This window comes from Carassius auratus, chromosome 44 (assembly GCF_003368295.1).
Source record: "Carassius auratus strain Wakin chromosome 44, ASM336829v1, whole genome shotgun sequence".
Classification (NCBI taxonomy): Eukaryota; Metazoa; Chordata; class Actinopteri; order Cypriniformes; family Cyprinidae; genus Carassius; species Carassius auratus.
Window position 1 is genome coordinate 6,520,387 of NC_039286.1, and position 23,971 is coordinate 6,544,357.

A 23,971-nucleotide genomic window follows, 5' to 3' on the forward strand; every position below is an offset into this window, starting at 1 on the left:
TCCTCATTCGTAAGTCGCTCTGGATAAAAAACATCTGTTAAATGACTAAATGGAAATGAAAATGTTGATGCATAATATTTTGGTGGCATCTGAGATACATGTTATATAATACTCTGATGAAAAGAAAGTTCACAAGAACAGCTTTTATTAGAAAAAGTTTTTTTTTGTAACACTATAGAAGTCTTGCATGTTACTTTTAATAAATTTAAGGTGCCTCTATAAATAAAATTATTATACATATATATTTTTTTAAATCTCCAACCTTTGGAACTGAAGTGTATACATTAAAACCAGAATTCACAAAGTTGCATGCATTTATTTTTAGACTTTGAGACACATCCAATACTATCATAATGTAATTTGCCAAAACAACTTGGGAAACCTTATTGAAATCTCAAAGAAACCATATATCACCTTGTTCTCTCCTTCAATTACAATAACGGGAACGGAGGTGGCCGGCCACCGATGCTTGGCAGGTAAAGGCTTGTCACAATTCCACAATACAATTATCTGAGAAAAAACAGAAAGAAAGAGAGATCAGAAACACAAAGCAATTTTCAAAACTATGCATTCTTTTGAATTAAAGTACATTTCTTTTACTGAGGCCTCGGGTCAGAAGACTAAATTCAGATCCAGTCGCCAGTCGCTTGTTTCTTTCCAAAGAAAATAAATTATACAAACCATAATATACTGTATTCCATACTTTCATACACAGTCATACTTCATTAAAAAGCCACACTTAAACAGAGCAAACGTATGCAGTGAATGCCGAACATGCCACATTGAAACGTCTCAGGGCTTTCACTCTGTGAGGGTTTTTGTAATTGTCTATCTGGTTTCAGCATTAGCCCGGAATGTCGCAAGTTTGGGATGCAATGTCAGTTTCAGTTTACAGCTTGTCATAGCCGTGAGTTATTTATTTTTTTGTAATATTCATTTGGTTTTGTCACTTTCAAGTGTCTTGAGTGATTACACCTCCGGCTGAAGTGACTGGCTCTGGTTTTATGTTAGCACTCATAAATGTTTCATGCGGATCATTTTAAGAGGGGCTCTTCCTCTCAGAGAGTGTCTGTGATTTAGAAGTCAGTCAGTTCACAGAGCGGGGTTAAATAACTCATTAAGAGCACTCCAGTATTTGAAATCACACTTTGAGGCACATTTACATGCACAACAAAACACTGATAGACTATAAGAAAGTTTTAAAAACCCACAAGAAAAACAAATGCATATAAATGAGAATATGCACACACCGAATAAGCCGACAGAAAAGCAATAAAGGCATGAAAGTTAAATTGGGTAAAGACTTAGGTTTGCTGATCAGGTTTAACTTTCCCTAATAACAAAAAATAAATAATAATATTAATGATAATACCTAAATAGGAATTTTTAAAAATGTATTTCTAGAAAATATTTAAATAGAAAATATTTACATATATATATTTTTTTTACATACATTTGAGTTTTCAGGGCACTTTTTGTTGTTCATAAATCCATTGGCAATGGCATCGGGACATGATGCAGGCTCGATGAGAATCATTATTACATTATTAGTACTACATTAATGCACTGATTTTAAAATCCTGTTTTAATGCGCTGGTGATATAAACAACCATCAAGCCTTTTACTTAACCGCATCTTTCATTTCATTAACTCCTAATCGCAGAGTCATTCAGACTCAAACCACGGAGCAGAACAATAAATGAAAGCTTGACTATCTAATGATATTACATGCAGGAGGATCAGGAGGCCTCCAAGTATTCTACAATCTAGAATCAGATCAGAGACGCAATTAAACCGCTTCAACTCTTAGAAACAAAACTAAGCATGAAGGTTGGACTTTTTGATAATATAAACTGCGTTCATGGAGAATCATACAAATGTTAGCTTAGATAACCAATTTAGTCTTCAAAAAATGTATGTTATCATCCACTAAGAAATGTATTGAACTCAAAGCAAGCCTAATTTATTCCAGTTGTCCAGTTTACTTGACTAGTCGTTTAATTCACAGACTGCTTGATTTGAATAAACGTTTTACCTTAATTAATAATGTATGTCCAGAAATACCCATATACTGTTAATTAAAATCACTTTTACTTAATTAAACAGGCTAGGGTAAAATATATGTATTATATTAAGCAAAACATGTTTTTAAACTGCAAGCTTAAAAATACACATTTTATTTGAAATTTGAGTACATCCGTACATTTGAATACCAGTACGTCAATACATACAAATTGGAGGTTGACCGATGTTGGATTTTGCTGAAATGATAAAAGGGAAAAATAATATTATTGTGCAGATACCATTCAAATCTACATATCCTGAATGTTAAATTTATTTTTTTTTATTTCAGATTTACTGTTGGAATTTCATCAAAAATTGTCTTGGATCAAGATGTACATCGTTTCACATTCAACACACCACACTATTACAATTACTCCTGAATAAACACCAACAATATCAACATATAATGAGCTACAACACACACCATGAGGCCTACCCCGCCGCCCCCACCTTTGATTAAATAAATCAAATAATAATAAATGATTTAGTCCTCCCTTCCTGTTATGGGGCAGCCCAGAGAAAAACTAAAATTTTTATTAAATTAATTAGTAATTAGTATTAAATTAATAGTAACCAGTAACAAATGTACATTTTAAACGAACAAGCCCAAAATATATCTGGACTCCATTTTCAAAATGTCTATGTTATACAAACTCCAGCTGCTCACTGAAAACAATCAGAGATAAAACATGCATCATAAGAAATCACTCTGCATCAATGTGCAGTATTCATTGACTGAACTGCACCGATGCAGCACTGCACATTTAATTACAATACACAAAAAAAGCCAATTTAAGACCTCTTAAAATGATAATTAAGACTTCTGTTATACCATTTAGGATATTTAAGCTTTTTTATGACCTTAATTTTGAGTCAATTAAATTTAAGACATTTTAGAACTTTTTAAGGACCTGCAGGGATCCTGCAAGTAGTTTTGATATGCCTTTTTTAAATGGGTATTTATAACTGTCATTAGTTGTGGCGTGCTCTGCAATGTCTTTAAATGCAGACAGTTTCACTATCAACTTCCCCCAGTTTTGGGGGTACGTGCGTACTAACTCACAGCGGTGGTTACCTAGCCTGCTAGAACGAGCTCAAAAGACAGCCGTCATTCTCCTCTACCTCCCCTTGGTTATTTAAATCCCTGCTTCCTTTCCATTTCTCTGTGAAAAGACTCCAGCTGATGAGTTGTAGCTAAAGGGTGTTGTGCTATTCCCATCCCTCCACTTCAGCTGGAGTAGAGCGTGCTCAATTCAAGCTCCGCCAGAGAAAGAAAGGCCAAGCGTTCAGCAGCCGAATCTTTCCAAGCCCTCCCACGGAGAAGAGAGGAGACAGTCTGAGAAAAGCGCCAGCTTGTGTGTGTGCAACATGCTTCATGCAGTCAGTGGGGACACGTTGCATTTAACTCCCCACCTCTCCTCCTCATTCTCCTCCCCCCACTAGTCCCCCTCTCTCTCTCCTGCACCTTAGAGAGGAATCAATAAGTATTGGTTCCCAGGGTGGTAAACACTTCAGAAGTGGATGTGGAGCCATGGAAACGCATGGGCTGCTGGGCTCTGGTTAAGTCGCTGAGGTTTAAGAGCGGTGTAAAGCGAGGGGGCGGCAGAGACGAGTCGTCCAGATGCACTGAAAGTATCCTGCTTCAAATGGCTTTTAACATCGAGAGATATCCACTCATCTTCAAGAGGAAAACAACATCGCTCTGTGTCCTCATCAGATCAAGTTGCATCAATTTCACCCTTTCCTGAAGTTCAGATATCAAACTGTCTAATGGGAAGCCTCGAGCAGTCAGGAGTTAACTAAGTAACTAGTTCATGTTAAAAACAGCAGTCAGCTCCGATTCTGATACAGATGTTTATATATATATATATATATATATATATATATATATATATATATATATATATATATATATATATATATATATATGAATTATAGCAGGGCTGTCAATTTAATTCAGTTATTTCTTCTTCTTTTCAGACTTTTTTTATATTAACAGAAAGTGAAATTATTTATATATTAAACTGATTAACCACGATTCATTCATCTTCCAGAAGAACAATAGATATTGATTTTTATGTCTTTTAAGCATTTCAGTTTAGATTAGTTTGACTGTTTAATTATATAACATTAATTTAAATACTTTTAAGTCATCCTGCAGAGCCCATGGAAGTCTGTCGAGACCCACTGGTTGTGAACCACTAATTTAGTGCAACTGATTAAACAAAGTAATAAATGTTGAAATACTGAATTAAATTAAGTTAATTTTTTCAAGGTACTAAAGCCAGGTTTCTTCTCTGAATCTTCTTAATTGGGTACTTTTTTTTCTTCAACAAATACTGATACATATTGCAATAATTTGCCATTGTTTTAATGAATTAATAAGCCAGCAAAAGAAGTGGATGTTACCTGAGCACAGTACTGGGACCTTGCCACTGAGACGAGGAGCTTGAGAATAGGCTGAGACTGAGAAACCAGGGGTGTGACGGCATGGATAACAGCAGTGAACTTGGGATTCGGCTTGATCCCTAAAAATAAGAGAGAGAATTAGTTTGAAAGACCATAAGACAATAGGAACCATAATCAGACAAAACATATATTCTGTTGAATTTATTGAAATTTTGTAAAACTTGTAAAAATATCTAATAATACAAATTTATATTTGATAAAAATTGTGTATTTAATATTTTCCAAAGAGTCGAGCTCAGATTAGTTGAAGCTTTCTACAGAAATCTGTGCAGATCTCGTGAGTTTGCCGCATATCAATAAAACACTTCAAGTACAATGATTTAGTGGTATGAGTAATGCAGGATTTAATGGGAGATAATAATCCATGCTTAACGGTTTTTAAATAGACTTCATGTTTAATTACAATGCACATTGTTTTTAATTTCTCAATAGATGCAGCACTATTTTCGTCTATTGTCCGCTCTGCCCACGAGACAATAAAACAGACAGTTGGCACCATCTCGAAATAACTAACCATGTTATATTGGACAATCCAACATGATAATTCTTGCATAGATACAAGATGATAATTCTCATTGGTTACCACATTTATTTCAATTTTTCCCAATAACAAGAGGTGCTCAATCAGCGGCTTCATACTGACTGGCCTGACAAGCAGTGAAGACTAAGTTAGAGGCATGCGTGGGCTGCATTAGCAGCTGTGACGATGCATAACTTTAGATTGAGAATATGGATTTTGCAATCCAATTACACAGGGCTGGTCCATAATCTATCACGTTGTACAATGGTTGTCACTTTTTAGATATCAAGACACCTCTGCAATTAAGAGATGGCAGGAGAGGGTGTTTAAAAACAAATCAGATGATTACAAAGGAGAGAACCAGAGACAACGCAGCTTGGGTTTTGAATGAGGCTAGTCACAAACTTGGCTATGACAAGACCCACGTCTCTAAAAGATGAAAGAGGATCCGAAAGTCCCATAATGGCTGTCTGTCATTTCTTAGAAAGCTCATTAATTCCAGAAGCTTTTGAACATAACCTCAAAACGTCAAGCAGGACTAGTTTCTGAAAGTTTAGGAGAAAGGGATGTCACACTATTAAAGTCAGACAGACTTTTGCTCTGTCCAAAATCACTTGCTTGTTCACTATACAGTAAATGTTACATACAGTATAAATGTAAATCAACACAAACTTGCAAGCGAAATCAGAAGGAAATGCTGCTCCTGTATTTTATATTACTTTATCTAAAAATAATATATAATACATGCGCATTTCGTCAGTAAAGCCGGTTCCCTGATTAGTGGTAAATCGCCATCACTTGCTTTCAAATGGAACGGCATTTAATAGACAGAGCCGTAGATCACTGACATGCTACGCAATTTCACATTCATTATCGCAGATGAATCGCGTTCATTATCGCAGATGAATCACGTTCATTATCGCAGATGAATCGCGTTCATTATCGCAGATGAATCACGTTCATTATCGCAGATGAATCGCGTTCATTATCGCAGATGAATCACGTTCATTATCGCAGATGAATCGCGTTCATTATCGCAGATGAATCACGTTCATTATCGCAGATGAATCGCGTTCATTATCGCAGATGAATCGCGTTCATTATCGCAGATGAATCACGTTCATTATCGCAGATGAATCGCGTTCATTATCGCAGATGAATCACGTTCATTATCGCAGATGAATCACCTTCAATAATGAACGCGATATTGCGTAGTTTGTCAGTGATCTATGGCTCTGTCTATTTAATGCCGTTCCATCAGGGAACCGGCTTTACTGACGAAATGCGCGTGACAAACGCATGCGATATATCGCCCATCTCCAATCTAACATGTACCTTACTTTGGAAAATAAGGATGACAATATTTATTGTACCTTACTTTGGAAAATAAGGATGACAATATTTATTATACATGATTTGCAACTAAACATCATCAGCTTTGTGGTTTGGGTTCATGGAGGGCATGATGAAAATAAATCTTTATTCTGTTTATGTTTATTACTCAGTTTAAGTACATTTACTTTGCAAATCAGATTGCTGTTTAGTAGCATGCATTTTACTAGTATATTGGCCAAATATTAGTACTTATAAATCAAATATTAATGCCTTATTCTGTGTGACCATATTTTTGATCCTTTAATCCATCCCTTACCCAAACTTAACAAATACCTTACTAACTATTATTAAGCAGCAAATTATGAGTATATTGAGGAAAAACTCAATATACTCCTATTGAGGAATTAATAGTGAATATTTGTTCCCCAGAAATCTCTATGAAGTTGTTCACTCAGAATTTGGACAACACTACAAAAATGGCAAACCTCCAAATAGTGCACTATAGGGAAAAGAAGAGCAATTTTAGAAACAGCTTTTGGAAAAACTGTGCGCTATAAAGAAGATGATTGTCTAATTACCAAGTTCAGCGTAGAAGAAAGGGAAGTCGCCCAGGTAGGATGAGTACTGGGGCAGTGTAAAAAGTCCACCGGGATGACTGTTCCACATCAGATTGCTCCTGGAGGTCTGCTGAAGCACTCGGTCCTCTATGATCTACACAAACAGGTAACCAAACAAAGAAACAGCCGGCATTACAGCCTGTGAAAATCGCAAATGATTCCAGCTAAATTCCCCAATCATGAGAGCTGAGAAGTTGTCATTTGGAGAAGTCTTTGCTAAAGGGTAAAATTTATGTTTCAAAATAAAACTTCAAATTGAGGTGCAGCTCTGGGTCTATAAACTATGATACAAATGATCAAACGCTCCAGCGATTTCACCGTCCTCGTCGTGCCAATCAGATGCCCCAACATTAAAACAAGCAAAATTGCTTCTCTGGCCATGAGTGAGGCTCTAAGCGATGAATGGCTGCTGTAAAAAGAGACAAAGACTGATAGGCTTTTTTGTCATCGTCGTCGTCTTTGGTTTATATTGTGCCCCTTTGGTGTGAAAGTGGCTTGGCTTAGTGACAGCCTAATCGTTGGCAACTGGAATGAGGTTTCACACAAGCTGGATGTCTCAGAGATTGTGTCTTCATCGTAGCTTCTTTATTCCAGCCTGGAAGCTTTTATTAATTCAAATGACAAAAGTCAGCATCTGGAGTACATCGATCAGATGTAAGATAGTGAGATTCAACAGACAACCTCCACCGCACACAAATATTCATTTCGAACACAAATACAGATATTTTCTATAGACAGAATCACAGCTGCACAATCAGTTCAGGTGTGAAGGTGAATGGGGAAGATTAACTCGTTTGGCATAAATAATGGTAATTAGGACTAATCATGCATGACTAAATAGAGGAATCTTCACGAATCGAAGCGTTCAATTAATATTGTACAGAAACATGAGGCGTTCAAGGTGAAGTGTGTAATTTAGCAGTACCAAACAGATTCACTAAATTTTGTGTGAGTGTTATAGTTTGACAAATATATGTTTTAAACCATCAATATTTTGTTGTGTCATATTCAAGAATTATACGTTCATTAAAATGGCATAATATAATGTAACATACACTACTGTCGAAAAGTTTGGGATCATTTAAGAAATTATTTTTTTTATCCTGCAAGGATGCTTTAAAATGATCCAAAGTGACAGCAGAGATATTTATAATGTTTCTAATAAATGCTGTTCTTTTGAACTTGTATTCATCAAAAGAACCTGAAAAAAGGTTGAACCACAAAAATATTGAACATTGATAATAATAAAAAATGTTTAAGCACCAAATCAGCATATTAGAATAATTTCTGAAGGATCATGCGACGCTGAAGATTGGAGTAATGAGTAGCACAAGAATAAATTACATTTTTAAATATACGGAAATAGAAAATACTTATTTAAAATTGTAATAATATTTCACAATATCGCTTTAAAAGTATTTTAGCAAACAAATGCAGCCCTTTAAAAAACATGAAATCTTACAGATCAGATCCCTAACTGAACAATATTATATTATAATATTATATTATAAAATGTAATCTGAGGTAACCAATATAACGCACAAGTTTGAGAGTTTCCCCTGTGTTTTCAGTAAATAACCATTTGACACCAGCATTGAGATTAAGCCGTGGTCTTTCAACCTTGCAGTACCCCACCTGTCATCTTAAAAACCCAATCTGAACGGCTGATGAAAGGCCGTTCCTCTTGCTCAGCTAAAAGTCCTCCCTTTTAGCGACTGAAGATGTGATTGACGACTCAATCTCACAACAGGATGGCCGCAATCTTCCAAATGGAGGGCAGCGGATGAAGGCAACTCTTCGGATGCTAGCTGTAATTGCAGTGACGCTCTACCCATGCCGTGGGAGGTTGGGGGGGGGGCTCTGACAGCTCTGTCACTAGCTCATAGTCTTCTGGGGTTAATTGTTGTGATTTGTTGATTGCAGAAGCTCATGCATTATATGAAACTGTCAGTTGTTAAACATTGACCGCAATGGCATGTCGATCTAAGCAGCAGGGGAAGTAGTTACACTAACAAAGCTTCTTACAGGATATATTTCATATATAACAGTGCCAAAAAAAAAGCACAAAAGCATTTCAATTACTTTTATGGTCACTGTATCTGAACTCTGTGTCTAGCCAAATGCTAGTCAAGCTAATAACTCTAAGAAGAGGTCATTGAACCAAGGACATGCATCATTTCCCAGACACTGATAAAGGGCACGTACAGAATTAAACCAGGCATGTGAATGTGTACGCACTTAGCACAACGCCTAATAAATCATCCTAATTCTACACTTTGTCAAAATATTTGAAGCCAGCTTGTGTGTCTGGAGCAGCTCTTGTGAGTGTCACAGCTGTGGAATGAGAGCGAGTGTGTGTGTGTGTGTGTGTGTGTTTGTGAAAGACAGCAGGAGACGGCATGACTGAACAGTCATTGCTTACTTCTAGAGTGGTGAGCACAATCTTCTCCACAGACGAGAAGTAGGCCTCCCACAAGAACTGCGTTTGCTGTCGCAGAGCCAGAATCTTATCCTGATGAATGGAGCGCACAGTGGACGGGATCTGCACCGGGGGGGAGAGAGAGAGAGAGAGAGAGAGATAAATCAGCATCCTGCTGCTAGAGAGGGTATGTATGAACAGAACAAATGGAACAAGAGGTATATGAGGTGAACATAATTTCAGTGGCTTCTCATACTGCAAATCAAACACATATAACCCTAAATAATCTGAATCTTAAAACTAGATCATACCAGACTAAGACGGCCAAACCAGCTCAAACAGTGTTTTAAAGCAAACAATGTGTTTCAGCCAAGTAGGACGTCCTGGATCAACATCCTTCATTTGAGAGGAATCTTGATCCACGACCAAAAATGTTAATCACGATCCAATTCTAACTAGTGTTTTCAACCTGTTCTGTCTCAATCCCATCAGTATATCCCTCTTCTTCAACACAAATGTGCATAAATCTAAAGACATATTGAATATCATTAATCATTATAATTAATACAGTTCAAGAAACAATCATCATAAAACCTTTTCTGAGAAAGACCTTAATGGTACATTTATTTATAAGTGAGTCCAGAAGGGAGGTTTAACAAATGTAATTTGCAGTTTTTGTATGAAATTACCATCTAAGCTTGTAAAGTAATTTTTTTTTTGATATTCCCTCTGAGCAAACCCAAATTATTTTTTCATTCTACAAAAAAAAAAAAAAAAAAAAAAAAAAACTAAAAAGATCACAGGATTAATTGTGAATACTTTAATCTTTTGAATGTTTTAAAGCCTTAATATAATAATCATTTAGGCACAATTCCTGTGAAGCTCCAGGATTTCCCCTGTTCAAGAGACGGTTCACCCAAAACTGAAAATGTTGTCTTCATCACATGAAGATATTTTGAAGTCAGTCAGTCATACAGCTTTGGAATGATAGGAGCATGAATAAATGATAACAGGATTTCTCTTTAACAAAGGAAATCTTTGAACGTCTCTGGGATACATGTACATCTGTATGGAAATCACTAATTTGGGATAAACCATTTTAGGTGATTTTGAATACAATTAACCTTCTTAACCGTCTGAGGAGGTCTAAAAGCTCTAACCAAGCTGACTTCAGCCCCAATGTCTGGCACCACTTTTAAAGTATTTGGGCAGAATACAAAAGAGATTCTAGGAGAAATGTAATAAAAACACAACGGATTTCAGACCTGCAGCAGGAGCCTCTCGTCCCCGATCACAGCAGCCGTGTTCCAGTCGATGACCTCTGAGAAGGGGAGTTCCCAACCGTTACTCAGCATGACCGGCACACAGGCCGCCTACAAACACACAGAAACACACACAGACAGAGCGATGCGGTCACAGTGTGAGTCATGTGTGCAGTGTTTTGATTACAGGACAGCACTAAGAGAAAACACAGATAAATAAAAAAAGAGAACAAACACAATGGGATGCATATTAAATTGCTTCTACTGAATGCCAGAACAGCCATTAGCTTTGTAACTGAGACTGACTCGAAGAGTCTAGCATACAGACGCCTACAGATCAACATCTAATTCACTTATAGTTACACATATGACAGTAAATATAGAAAGGGAGACATAAAATATGTAGGTTGTGGGGGAAAACGATAAAACAGAGAAGAGGAATGAACAGTGAGGTTCTTTTGAAGAGCGGGAGATGTGTAGAAATAGAGGGATGAGCAGCTGTTGTGTTGGACGTAATGAGGACCTGCCACTCAAGAGGTCATAAAGGTTTCAGCTGAGCACGAGTGCCGCAGGGCTTCAGCTCTAGTGGTCACACACACACACACACACACACACTCGGGGGAAGACAGTCTGTGCTTCAAAAGTGAAGAGGTGCGGGTGATGTATGTGTGCACCTGGAATTTTCACAGTGCTCAGAGGGCCACATTTCTGAAAACATCCTTATGAAAAAATCTCTTCAAACATCTTTTAAAAATCACTTGGGGTGATAATTGTTCATTAAAAACAGAAAATTTAATAAATGGGCCAACTAATGTTTTAATTAACATGCAAAAGGTTACAAGAAGGGACAGAGTTAGTATGCAGTAATAATTAGTGACATTAAGGTTTTCAACTTTGATTTGCACAAGGAAGTAGTAAGTGTACAAAAACGGATCAGAGAATAGAAGGAAGGGTGAAAATAATCAAGGAAGGAGGGAAAGACGGAAGAATGAATGAGCTTGACAGGATTTAGAGAGAGAAGGATGGATCAAAGAATGTAAGAAAGAAAGTTCAGTAGGACGTAAGTGCAGAAGGAAGGACAGACGTAAAGAATGGAGGCAGAAAAAAACTGGAAGGATTTAGAGAAGAACAGAAAATGTCAGAAAAAGAATAATGAAAAAACGAAGGGTGGAAGGATGTGAGTGATGAGAAGTGTATAAGAAAAGATCAGAGTATGAAAGGAAGGGTGGAAGAAAGTAAGGAAGAATGGAAAAAAAAGAATGGACTTGGAGAAGGAAGAAGGAAGGATATACGGAGTGCAGAATGAAAAGTATGGCAGGAAGGAAGAAATAAAGAAGTACAGAAGGAAATGGGGAAAGAGAGACAACATCAGGGAAAAATCAGAGATGAAAAGGTAAGGAAATAAAAACTATATGAAATTAAAAGGAAATGAAACCGAAGAAAAAAAAACAGAAAAAGATGTCGACTGAAATGTGTGCGCACCTGCAGAGCCTCCAGGAAGCGAAAGGATCCCAGTCGTCGTCCTCGAGGAACCAGGCAGAAGGTGGAATTGTGCAGCATTTCACGATAGTCATATCTGCACAAAAACACACACACATGAATAATACAAATTACTTTCTTTGATTTAAAATGCCATTTCTCCAGTCTCCCTCCCTCCCACTGTCTTCCAGTGAGCAGTACAGAGTGATCAGATGTGCTGGGTAGTGAGCTTGTGACACCTGCCCCTGCACATTTATGAGCCATATATATATTAACTTTAAGTGTTATTATCGCATTAACACATTCATTGATTAACGCTGACAATTATTTTATTGCTCGTTAAGGCCGTGTTTTATTATTATGAAAGTCCGTTGCTCACTGGCTCTGAATACACATATGGACAAATCATGGGTCACAGGAGGGGATGCTCCAGATCTAATTATTTAGGCTAAGCATCCGCATTCACAAACCACTGTCCACTGTTTTTTTTTACAGAAAAGAATGCAGCAAGCTCGTAATCATGAAATAGGAAGTTTTCGATAGCACGTGAAGACAGCAGAGAAGCACACTTGCTCAACACAGTGGAGTGAATCATTTTGTTAACATTGTGGTTTATTATTTTGAGTCGAATGGGACTCGGTAACACATAATATATAGCTTTACAGTTCTATCGTTTTTTTGCCGCTCAGAAATATTCATGCAATCATGCAGCACACATCAGAGGATCTGCACTCTGGCGCGGTTTGCGTTCACACTCACTGATCTATATATAACTGAACCGTGCTCTGGCCCACCTCTTCCAACCAAGCCAGGGACTGCTAAACAAAATGATCACACTAGTCAAACGAACCAGGCTTTGTGACACGAGTCTCTACCCACCCATCAAGTGTAGCAGTTGGACTGAAAAACAAAAGTGCACAATACACTACTTTTGAATGCATTATTAGTTTTGTGCATAATGCAATTAATTGCGATTTAAAAAATTATTATTGTTGCCCAACACTAATTTATATGTGTGTGCGCGTTTGTGTGTGTGTGTGTGTGTGTGTGTGCAGAAACAAACAGTGTGCACACGTTCAAACGCTTGAGAAGACACAGCCATGTTTTTCCCATATCAACGAGACTGTCTTCACTCTGCCCCTGTGTCTGAGCTCAGGGCAAGCACACTGACACAGATGGCAGCCCGTCCTCTCATGCGCGCATGTAAAACATACATCTTCAGAGAGGTCTCGAGGTTAAAGGAGCAGGCAGTTATTTATCAGGCAGAAAATCATTCATCATTTACTGGTGAGCATCTAAGGTGAAGGTTGTGCGACGCTGACTTCCACATGCTTCCATTTTCTGCCTTGTGATGATCTTGCTGACTCCAGAACAGCTGTGCCTTTTGCCTTCTCAGCTCATTGGTGGATGCTGACTTTGAACACTGCCTGAAATGGCAGGTTACACACACACACACAGCCCTACAGAATGAAACCGAGGCACAGAGGCCATTCTGTCGCAAAGTGAACAAACAAGGCATGTGTGTGAGCACACACGCACGCGTCCCAGCTGTCTGGATATCAGACTGATCCCGTGTTAATGTGACAGAATATGAATAAGGCTGGAGGGCGAGCGTTGGTCTCTGTGGTGCCATTTCAAGTAGATTAGCTACCTGAGGAGCAATATCAGACAGTCGGCAAACACTGGGGCTCACTCTATGCCTCACTGTGTGAGCACAGGACAGAAATGATGTGTTTCCATACAAATCTCAACACACTGGTCACCAGGCTTTCTTGCCCAAAGTAACAACACTTTAATTTTTTTTTCTTCAGTAAATCAGCATACAAAGTCAAATGCCTCAACAGCAAAGTGTATATATGTATATATAGGTATATATGCATTCATACTGTACATACATTTGCTTATAAAAAAAAAAACATTCTAAAAATATTAAAATATGAAATTATGAATATAATAAACAATGTAACAAAGACAAGTATGTTTTATGCATGTTATATAAAAGTATATCTATCTGTACACATTCACTATTTCTTATGCATAACATGTAAATAAAAATATAATACATACACTAAAAATATATACAATATCAGAAGACGTCTCTTATGCTCAAGACTACATTTATTTGATCTAATATATATATATATATATATATATATATATATATATATATATATATATATATATATATATATAAATTATTTATTATTATTATTATTATTATACTTTTTTGGGGATTTTACACTGAAATATTTTAATTCAATTCAGGATTATTTGATTAATAGAAAGTTAAAAAGAACAGCATCTATTTGAAATATAAATTTTGAAATCTTTACTGTCACGTTAGATTAAATTAATGCATCCTTGCTGAATAAAACAATTTCTTTACAAAAATTGTTACTGACCTATGTTTTGGAAATGGTTACAAATAAATTATATATATATATATATATATATATATATATATATATATATATATATATATATATATATATATATATATATATTACACACACACATTTGTAAGTCATTGCAATCATTCAGTACCACAGTAAAGACCAAACTATAATGGAATTCCCATCGGACATCTCAATTGCACAATGGCTCCACCACAGTTCTTTTTTTGTATGCATTGTGTGTATTGTTATTTAAATGTTATTTCAAAGCAGCATCTTTTGACCTTGGGAAGCTCAGACTACTTAAAAAAGCACAACAGAGATGAGAGGGTTTAATAGTGAGTGTTTATACACAAGTGAGAATTGTTCGGGTCTTTAATGGTGCTCAGGCACAAACAAGTGTTTCTGTGTGGTGAATTTGTGGCAGTGAGTATTTATGTTAGATGAAATGCAGTAGAGAAAAGAACAGTGTTAAAGTGTTTTGAAAAAACCGCTGGAGAGTGAATCAATATCAGGGTCTAAAAATGAGGATCACCCTCTGTGATTGTTTTTATTTTACAGGTAGGGTACAATTATACTACCCTGCCCAAACACAACACTAAGTGCAGTTTAATGCTCCGTCTCCATAGCAACTTTGGCTAAATGCTTCCATTTGGAGTGTGTTAATTACATGCGTTCTGCACATGGCTGATGGGGGGGCCCTTGCACAATGAGCTAATGTTTTAAAAATCACCTCCGTTTCATTTATTTTACTTTCCACCACTTTCTAAAACTTTCTTTCTCAAACTACCCCCCGTCTTGCACATCTGATTGAAAGCTTCCCTGGGAAAGAAGCCAAAATGGTTGTTGTTTCTGACGCAGAACAATCAGCCTAAGGCACAGCGCTCCCACTTCCCAGACATCAATCTCATGAGGAAAAACCCACAAATACCAACTAAAGTGTAAAATAGATAAACGAATGTGATATGACCATATTAGCATAAAAATTGGAAATTCATAAAATATTAGGTAGTCTCAGTAGTAGAATCAGTGGTGGTAGATACATTTACAATAGTTAGAGATAACAATTAGGCGTTATGTCATGTAAATATGGCATATTTTGGGCAATAATAAGGTTGTAAGATATAGAAGAGAAGATGTGTGAGTAATCAAGCAAACAAATAGGTATATATGGTGTTTCAACCAATTCACTGAAAAAAAAAAAAGAACAGATCTAAAGAACGAATTCCGAAAGAGGAATCAAACTTTGATCTAAACTTCCTTTTGAATCAGTAAGCGTTTTTTCCCTTTAGAAAGAAATCCATACGGCTTACTGGAATCCTCTTCAGAATATTTTTAATTTATGCATTTAGCAGATGCTTTTATCCAAAGCGACTTACATTGAGTAAGTCCCTCATTTGGGTGTGCTAAATTTACTTACTGAAAATTAACGTTCAAAAGAACCAATGCACAAAATTAATTAAACATTTATTAGTATTTTTGCTATTTAAAGCAAAACTGTAATCTCAAGCAAACAAAAAGTGGTTATAGATTTGTACAGAAACTTCTGTTTGAATCTTATCTCTCACTATACAAATGCATAAAAACACAAAAGAAAAAAATATTTAAGTACAGTTTAATGGGAAAACAAACGTCAACAATTAGTTACAGTAATTCTATTAATTGTCACAAAACTTCAATTTAAGGTGGGGCAAGCGTTTTTTTCAAAAATGTTTTTAAAAAAATTTTTGGGTCAACTAGCAAAAACTTGTAGCCAATCAGCAGTAAAGGCCGTGTCTACTCATGATGTGTAGGAGAGAGCGTTTAGTGCACAGCAAGGAGATTTAAGCTAAGTGACATAAAGATAGCAATGGCGTATAAAAACAGAAGAGGAAACGACTGTGGAACAAAATAAGGCTTAAGGCAAGAAGAAGGAGGACCAGTGTAAATATCAGATCAGCTTTCCAGCGCTGGAGGGAACTCAAGGATCGGAAGGCCTGCGATCAGACGCCAAGGTTGCTTTCTTCTTGATATGCAAGCAACAGCTGAAGTCCGTCTAGTACACTGGACTCGACAAAGCAAAGTCGTGCCGTGCCACGCCACATCCAGTGTAGACCATAAATATGTATGTATATATATCTATGGTGTAGATGGCATCCCTGATTATAATGCATTTCATAGTATTTTATCACACTGCGCCACTCATGTTCGGTGTAGACACGTTTTAACACTGGTTTTGCTTTGTTTCATAGACGTTTTAAATGTCAACATTGGCTGCCAGAAATCGCTTACCCCACCTTTAAGTAAAAGCCTTTTCGGTCACTTAAAGGTGGGGTAAGCGATTTCTGGCAGCCAATGTTGGCATTTGAAATCACCAAAACAAACACTCCTCTACCCCAAAAGGGTCTCGCCCCTATTTTGATAGCTCCATCCCACATATACATACACAACCCAGGCAACGTTTAGTTCTGTGAAACAAAGCAAAACCAATGTCACATGAATGAACATTCTTGCATGCCAGTTACTAGCAGGCCACACAGAGATGCTTACAGCTCCCTGCGGGGATGAGTATGTGAACATGTGTGCTGCCTTATGATGTGTCCGCACTGTCTTCTCTCCAGAAGTCTCACTGTAACTAATTCATTAGAGCAATTAGTGCGCATTAGAGGGCTTTTGCTAGTTTCAATTAGCATCCAAAACATTAGATAACCTAGAGGCATTCCAGCAAATACCCCTGTCATATAATCTAATTTTATAATGGCCATTTGCCCCAGCTACAAATAAGGAATCAAATCAGGGGCCAATTATGGGCAAAAGTAAGTGAAACGTTAGTTACTACACTATATCCTCGTATATACTCTATATCCACCTATCCTACAAGTTTATCATAAAAATCTTTTCAACTGGTCTCCCCCTCTACTAACCAATACAGACTTGTGTTGGTTAGTAGAGGGGGAGACCAGTTGAAAATGAAACAAAAAATACATTAGTGTGAAAAAAACAACAACATCAGGTGACTGAAATTGGTTGATGATGCTTTAGACATGAAGCGAAAGGAAAAATCACATAAAACAAAGTCACACACAGACACATTTCATCCTGTTTGATTGGCCTGTCAGCATACAGGGACACTCTCCATACAGACCAGTTATCAGGTCGGGGCACAAGGACAGAAACGTGGCTTTGATTGGCCAGGCTGTCAGCATACAGGGACACGCTTTGTGAAATACTGGCTGTCCTGTCACCACAAAGGGAATATTTCAGCGCTGTGGGGTCTGAATTGTTGGAAGAGCAATTCAGACCATGGCATGATGATGACCAGATGTGTCTCAAAGCACCAGTTTATATCCAGATGGTTGGCAGGACTGCGATGATGTGACTGTGCACGAGTCTGATTCGGGACATGTCAGCACAAGCCTGCTCTGCGGTCTCGCTCTAGTCCTGCATGAGAAGAGTCGCTTCTTTCATAGATCACAGACTGCAGTGGTTAAAATATTCCCAATATGTCAGAGTGCTAAACAGCTAAGTGGGCTGAAATTGTACTGTGACAGCCCTTTGTACTGGTCTGAAACTGTGTATTCCCAAAATTGGGGGAAAAAAACAGCACCCTATCAGAACTTGTAAAGGGTTTATATCGACAAACTTTAGAAATCCGAAGGAGCCTTTTATGCTGGAGGTTAAAAATAAGTATTTCTAACTTTTATAGATTCAGACAATTTACAAAACCAACTCAGATTTGAGATTTGATCCTTTCAGCCATATAAAATAATAAATTATATTTATCCAAACGCCAATTGGAACAAGCCTGAAAGATAAGTAAAATGATCTCACTACCTATTATCTGAGGTTCTGAACTAGTCAAACAATACACTCTTTCTGACTTCTGTTTTTTTTTTCACAGCAATAGGAGTTCATTTTACTAACAGACCATCTACTGTAGCCTTTCCCCCTAAAGGTGAACAACAAGTCATAATTAGTTCATTTATTTGCAAACACATTTACATTTATTCTATTTCAGGGCTAAACCAGCAATATCTCCTCTCACCATATGTGACTCCAAGACAGAGAAGGAGAGCAAGGGAAAGAGGGAGGGCATGCCTTCAAAGCTGCAGATGGGGTCGCTCAATTGCTTGTAGAGATTGTCTCTAAAGAGCCAAAGTAGTGTTTATTCTTCAAATCCAAAGACTCCAAACTGCATACCACACCCTGGCTATGACACTGGAAACATTATTTGCTAGATTTTTATGATTTGTTTAGAAAACAAAAGCATATCCAGGTAATATTAAAGCACAAAATAAAATGGAAACAAAACACTTGGATTCAAAATAAAAATAAAAATATTGCATTGTGAGATTCTTTTAATGGCAATTAAGAACAGTCATTCAAAGCAATTATTTAAATTAAATTGTTGAATTAAAATATAAAAGACCATATATCATATAGTCAAACAGATTTGGAAAATTTTATGTATTATGCATCTCTTTTTGCATTACATTAATGACAACTGGGGATATCAGAGAGATAGATTGAGAGATAGAGACAGACAGACAGACAGAGAGAGAGACAGAGAGACAGAGAGAGAGAAAGCGAGACAGACAAAGAAAGGGACAGACAGAGAGACAGACAGACAGACAAAGAGACAGAGAGACAGAGAGACAGACAGACAGACAGAGAGACAGAGAGACAGACAGAGAGACAGAGAGACAGAGAGAGAGACAGAGCATTGAGTTTTCTTTTGGGGCTAAAGCATGAACCAATTTTATAAAATGACATTTTAAAAATAAATTCCTTTGCAGGACAGTGTTATATGATACAGTTGTGTCTCTTCTAACTGGGTCTTATCACAAAGCTGGAGGGGGAAATGACAAAGACGAGGGGGCTGCCGACTCGGTCACCAGAGGTCAGAATGTGGTTTTAGGACATTGTAGACAGAAAGCACCATCCCTAACAAAGTTCTAACAATGCAGCGGCTTCTTTCAGGGGGAGGCTACAGCTGGTGTCAGGTTGCTCAGATAGACACTGGCAGAGAGAAACCCTGGGGAGAAAGATGACAAGAGGGACGCCGCAAAGAAAAGATGGATTGAAGACACAAGGAAGAATGAGGGAAAAGGGACAGTGAGAGGCTGGTGCTGCTCTCTTTCAACCTGGACAGGAAGTAGAGCAGAGTAACATGGAGCACTTGCATCCTCAGGTCTATGTGGTGACAAGCGGCAGGACTGAACTTTTCGATCAAGACTCTCTTCAAGCTTGAAGTGCTGCTATCATGTGCCATTAAACCTTCTTCGGTGAAGAATGGTTTGCAGTTTTAGATCACAATTACGGCAAAACCCAGCAAGCCCAATGAAGCGCTCATTAGAGTCTGTTCAGAATAAACAGTCTGAGACTGAGAGAAGTGCCGTCTTAAAAGAAATGAATGAGAAACTGACTAATAACACTTTCCCCACTCCTGAAAAGATGTAATTAGAGAAGTGAATATAAAAATGAAGAAAGTGAGATGGGGGAATAAAAAATAAAAAAAAAGAAAGGCTGAAGACTTCACTGGTGACTGGTCACCTAGCAACCAGATCTGGTGCGAGTGTGTGGGTATAATATTTCTTTCTGATATGGAAAACAAAGCACATGCACAATAAATGGATGCCAAAAGTGGAGTAATTACATAAATGTATAGAGATATTAGAGTATTGCATCTGAATAACTAGTAGATACAAGATGAGATGGAGGAAAGACTGTGCTAAAGTTACTTACATGAGTAGAAAGAAATAAAACAAATGAATAAAAAACAAACTGTAAACTGATGAGTTTTATAGCAAAGAATGCAGTCAAATGCTTCCATTGATGTCTTCATTCTACTACAGGCTGATGACATGCACACTCCATTTTTGAGAGCGATAATATAACTCTGTGTTTTTCCGTTTTTCTCCATTTGTTTACGTGCAAAGAAGACCATATCACCTCAAACTGACTGATTCTTTAGCATAAGAGCCATGACATCAAGCTCAAAGAATTGGTACTCCTTCATCTGAAACACTGCACTACTTAAGGTAAGAGTTACAACACAGAGAGAGGTAAAGAGGCCCTCAGAGCTCTCGATGTCAATTATGCCACAAAACCACACGCAGCTGAAACGGCACAAAAAAAACCCCAACTTCACTTCTATAAACAAAAACACACCTGTGTATAACCGAGATTTCCGTTTGAGTTGACGCAAATACAAGCTGAGTTTGCATACAGTTCCTTGCAGTGACAGTGTAAGTGTCATCCTCCTTTGAAGCATGTCAGTGGTTACCAATGCCATTCTACATCTGTGGTCACAGTCTCGAGATGAAATAAAACGATCAAATGTCATGACATCGGCACCATTCTGAGGTTGTTTTGCTATCAAACAGAGCCAACCTCAAATGGGATTTTTTGGTTTTTGTTGTCATGTAGGTCAAATTTGGCTCATTCAACATAATACTGCTTTCTATACGGATGCAAGACTTTATTAGTAGTAAACTTGAAAATAATGATGTCCCTTTTATGTAAATGTATTTATAAACTATAATAATATTTAATAATATTATTATATGCACCACCCAACCCATATGACAAAAATAAATAAATAATAAAAAATAAATAAAAAACTGTTACCATACTGTTACCATAAAACTGAAATATCAAGATGAAATGGCACTTTTATTTTTGCAGCTATGGCAAGGCCAGAATAATTAGATGACAGGAAATGAATCATCCTCTTTGCATGGTGAGTTATTAGCAACAGTAAAAAGAAAATCAACATGAACTAAACCTATCAATTAAATGGGAGTGGCATCTTACAGGCCTATTCACATATTAGCATGAAATTTCCTGCAACAAGATGTTACACACAGCCCAGGAGATCAAACGGCAAAACGTAACTCTGAAATGAAGCAACATTTAATACTTTGATGTGAATTTTGGATTTGTAATGTCACACTTGATGTAAAACGGCCTTTAATTTAAACCCATGAGAACGTGTCAGTCAACATGACAGCAAGATGCCAAACACCTAGAAGCCAGTAAAACCCAACATATTGCACATGAACTGGAATAAAAACTTAACAACTCAACGATGGTAGACCATATGCAAGGGGAATGTAACACATTATTTGAAAAGCAAATCAAAGCTCTCTTATTCCACAGCAGCTATTTAAAAGCCAACACGTGCATCGTCTCTGCTCTGACAGGAAAGCTTATGCTTCGCCCCCAAGCTCAAACAGTTCAAAGAAACTCAATAAAACATTTAAGACAAGCCTACGATCCCCCCTCTCTCAGCACTATATGACCTTGGGTTAAACGTATTTAATTAGAACACGAGATTCCCTCAACTCTGCCTTCCCCCAGTATAACAAACATCCATCCTTCATATGGATGGCTTGTGCCTCCTTTTTAGAGCTTTGTTTTCAACTATGAGAGTGGGATTTAGGAAATGGCTGGCATACAAACAGAAGACTTCAAATAGCTGTGCGGCTTTACGCCACACCAAATGGCACATCTGGGCCGAGGCTTCAAAGAGCTCCACTCCCACACCTTTAAGTGCCAAGGCAGGTGATGAGATACTTCTGAAAGCTGTCTGAATCCCAATGTTTGATAATAGGAGGCAAGTGCAAATCTAAAGCAAAGTGACTGCTCTATCCTGCTGCCGAGAACCCCCTTTCACACATAAAAGGCTTTCCTGCCGCAACGGACAAAAGCTGTATAGACTGGTTTTGGTATGCACTTTGCCATTTTCAACGATTTTTGTTGCTTTTCTTTTTGCCTGAGGTCAAGAAAAGCAGCAGTTCATTTGGTAGTGGAGAAACAATGCAATAAAGTCATCCGATTTAATGTTCCACTGCATCTGGGGAATGTTGGAAAGGTCAGAGGTTTATTCTTAGGAAGACAGCTTATGAAACTGAACATTTCATAATGGGCAAAACATACCATTTGGAAAGGAACAGTCTACGGTCACATGGCTAACATAAACTCTTTTCTTGATCCATTTCTGAATTCTTTTCTTGATTCATTTCTGAACTCTTCTCCAGATCATTTTCTTCACACCTGAGCATGCCAATCAATGTCTTTAGGATCATTAGAAGGTAGTTGAGTTTGATCAGGGTTGGAGCTAAACTCTGCAGTGATACGATTTGAGGAATCTTGCTTTAAACTGTCCACATGGACACATAAGCTAAACTAGCAATTGGAAATTTTACCACGTAACACTGCTGAATGCACAAAAAGTCATATTTATCCATATTGTAATGTTTAAAAGGCATAGATATGTCATTTACTCACCCATTTAAACCTGTATGACTTTCTTCTTTGGACTTTCTTTTAAACTGTTTTTAAACAGTCTGTACCATGAAAGTCAGTGAGGTCCAATGTCAGATCCTATTGACTTTCATTGTATGGACAAAAACAACAGTCAGTTATTCTTCGAAGCGTCGTCTTTTGGGTTTCTCAGAAGAGAGACAGTCATACAGTTACTGCTGCTTCAAATCGCCAACTCACACTGAAAATGAATGGCTTTAGTTCGCTTCGTCACTGTGAACATCCCTAAGGGCTGCTATGCTGATATACGCACTTAAGTGGTTGAAAAATAGAGCAAAGAGCCACTGAACTAGAGGCCAACTTCGGCACATGTCAGTGTATTATTCACCGCTTTATTCGGCTTGCATTGTACAGCTTATTTTTTTTATTGAATTTGTAGTTCAATGTCTCATGTGTCCAAGCCCATATCTAAAACGGTCATTCTTAAGAAAGTTCTCATGCGATAACTCCATCCACACAACAATAAAGCACTGTCTCTCTGATGCTATGACATGAAAGAGTGCGGCTGAGCTCACATTCGTCACCCACACCGTTCTCGTTGACACCTCAGGTGTCACGGTGCAGTCATTTAGCAAGCAGGGAAGAATCTTCAAGAAGCGAAACCAGGGTTATCCTACTGATCCAACCCTGACCACTTCAAAGGGATTTTCTGAACCCTTGCCTTATGTGATTAAATATAGTGTAAAAAGCTATATTAAGAGCTGTAATTACCTGTGATAGCTAAATGCAAAATACAGCTTAGCTTTGGCTTAAAATGCACTCCCATTAAATGACCCCCCCTGTTGTAATTACAAAATAGTGATCACAGCTGAGTCACATAATTACTGTAAATTGATATTAACATATCGCAAGTCGATTAGCATGAAAGACAATACAGACTAGCCCTTAACTAAAAAAAGGTAAATAAGTCTTAAATATATTTTGCCATTTGAACAGTCAAGGTTAGTTTTTGTAGCCTTTCCAAAACGCTGTGGTTCACTAACAATTACTACAGTCAGACATAAGACATTTTCCAGACACTTATTCAACTTGAGTCATTCCTCTTAAGTTTAGACAATACATTTTCATTCAAAACAATGACTATGTCACTGGCAGACATTAGATCC

General features: G+C 37.5%; 1 protein-coding gene across 1 annotated transcript in view; it reads right to left on the bottom strand.

The window, feature by feature from the left end:
• LOC113062294 (exostosin-1b-like) overlaps positions 1–23,971 on the bottom strand; it is a 74,538-nt gene that overhangs the window by 8,249 nt on the left and 42,318 nt on the right. The window contains exons 2-7 of the mRNA XM_026232042.1: positions 12,169–12,262; positions 10,690–10,797; positions 9,428–9,547; positions 6,967–7,099; positions 4,474–4,592; positions 415–510 (exon numbers count right to left, since the gene is read on the bottom strand). Coding sequence (XP_026087827.1) covers positions 415–510; positions 4,474–4,592; positions 6,967–7,099; positions 9,428–9,547; positions 10,690–10,797; positions 12,169–12,262 — 670 coding nt within the window. The remainder of the gene's footprint in view (positions 1–414; positions 511–4,473; positions 4,593–6,966; positions 7,100–9,427; positions 9,548–10,689; positions 10,798–12,168; positions 12,263–23,971) is intronic.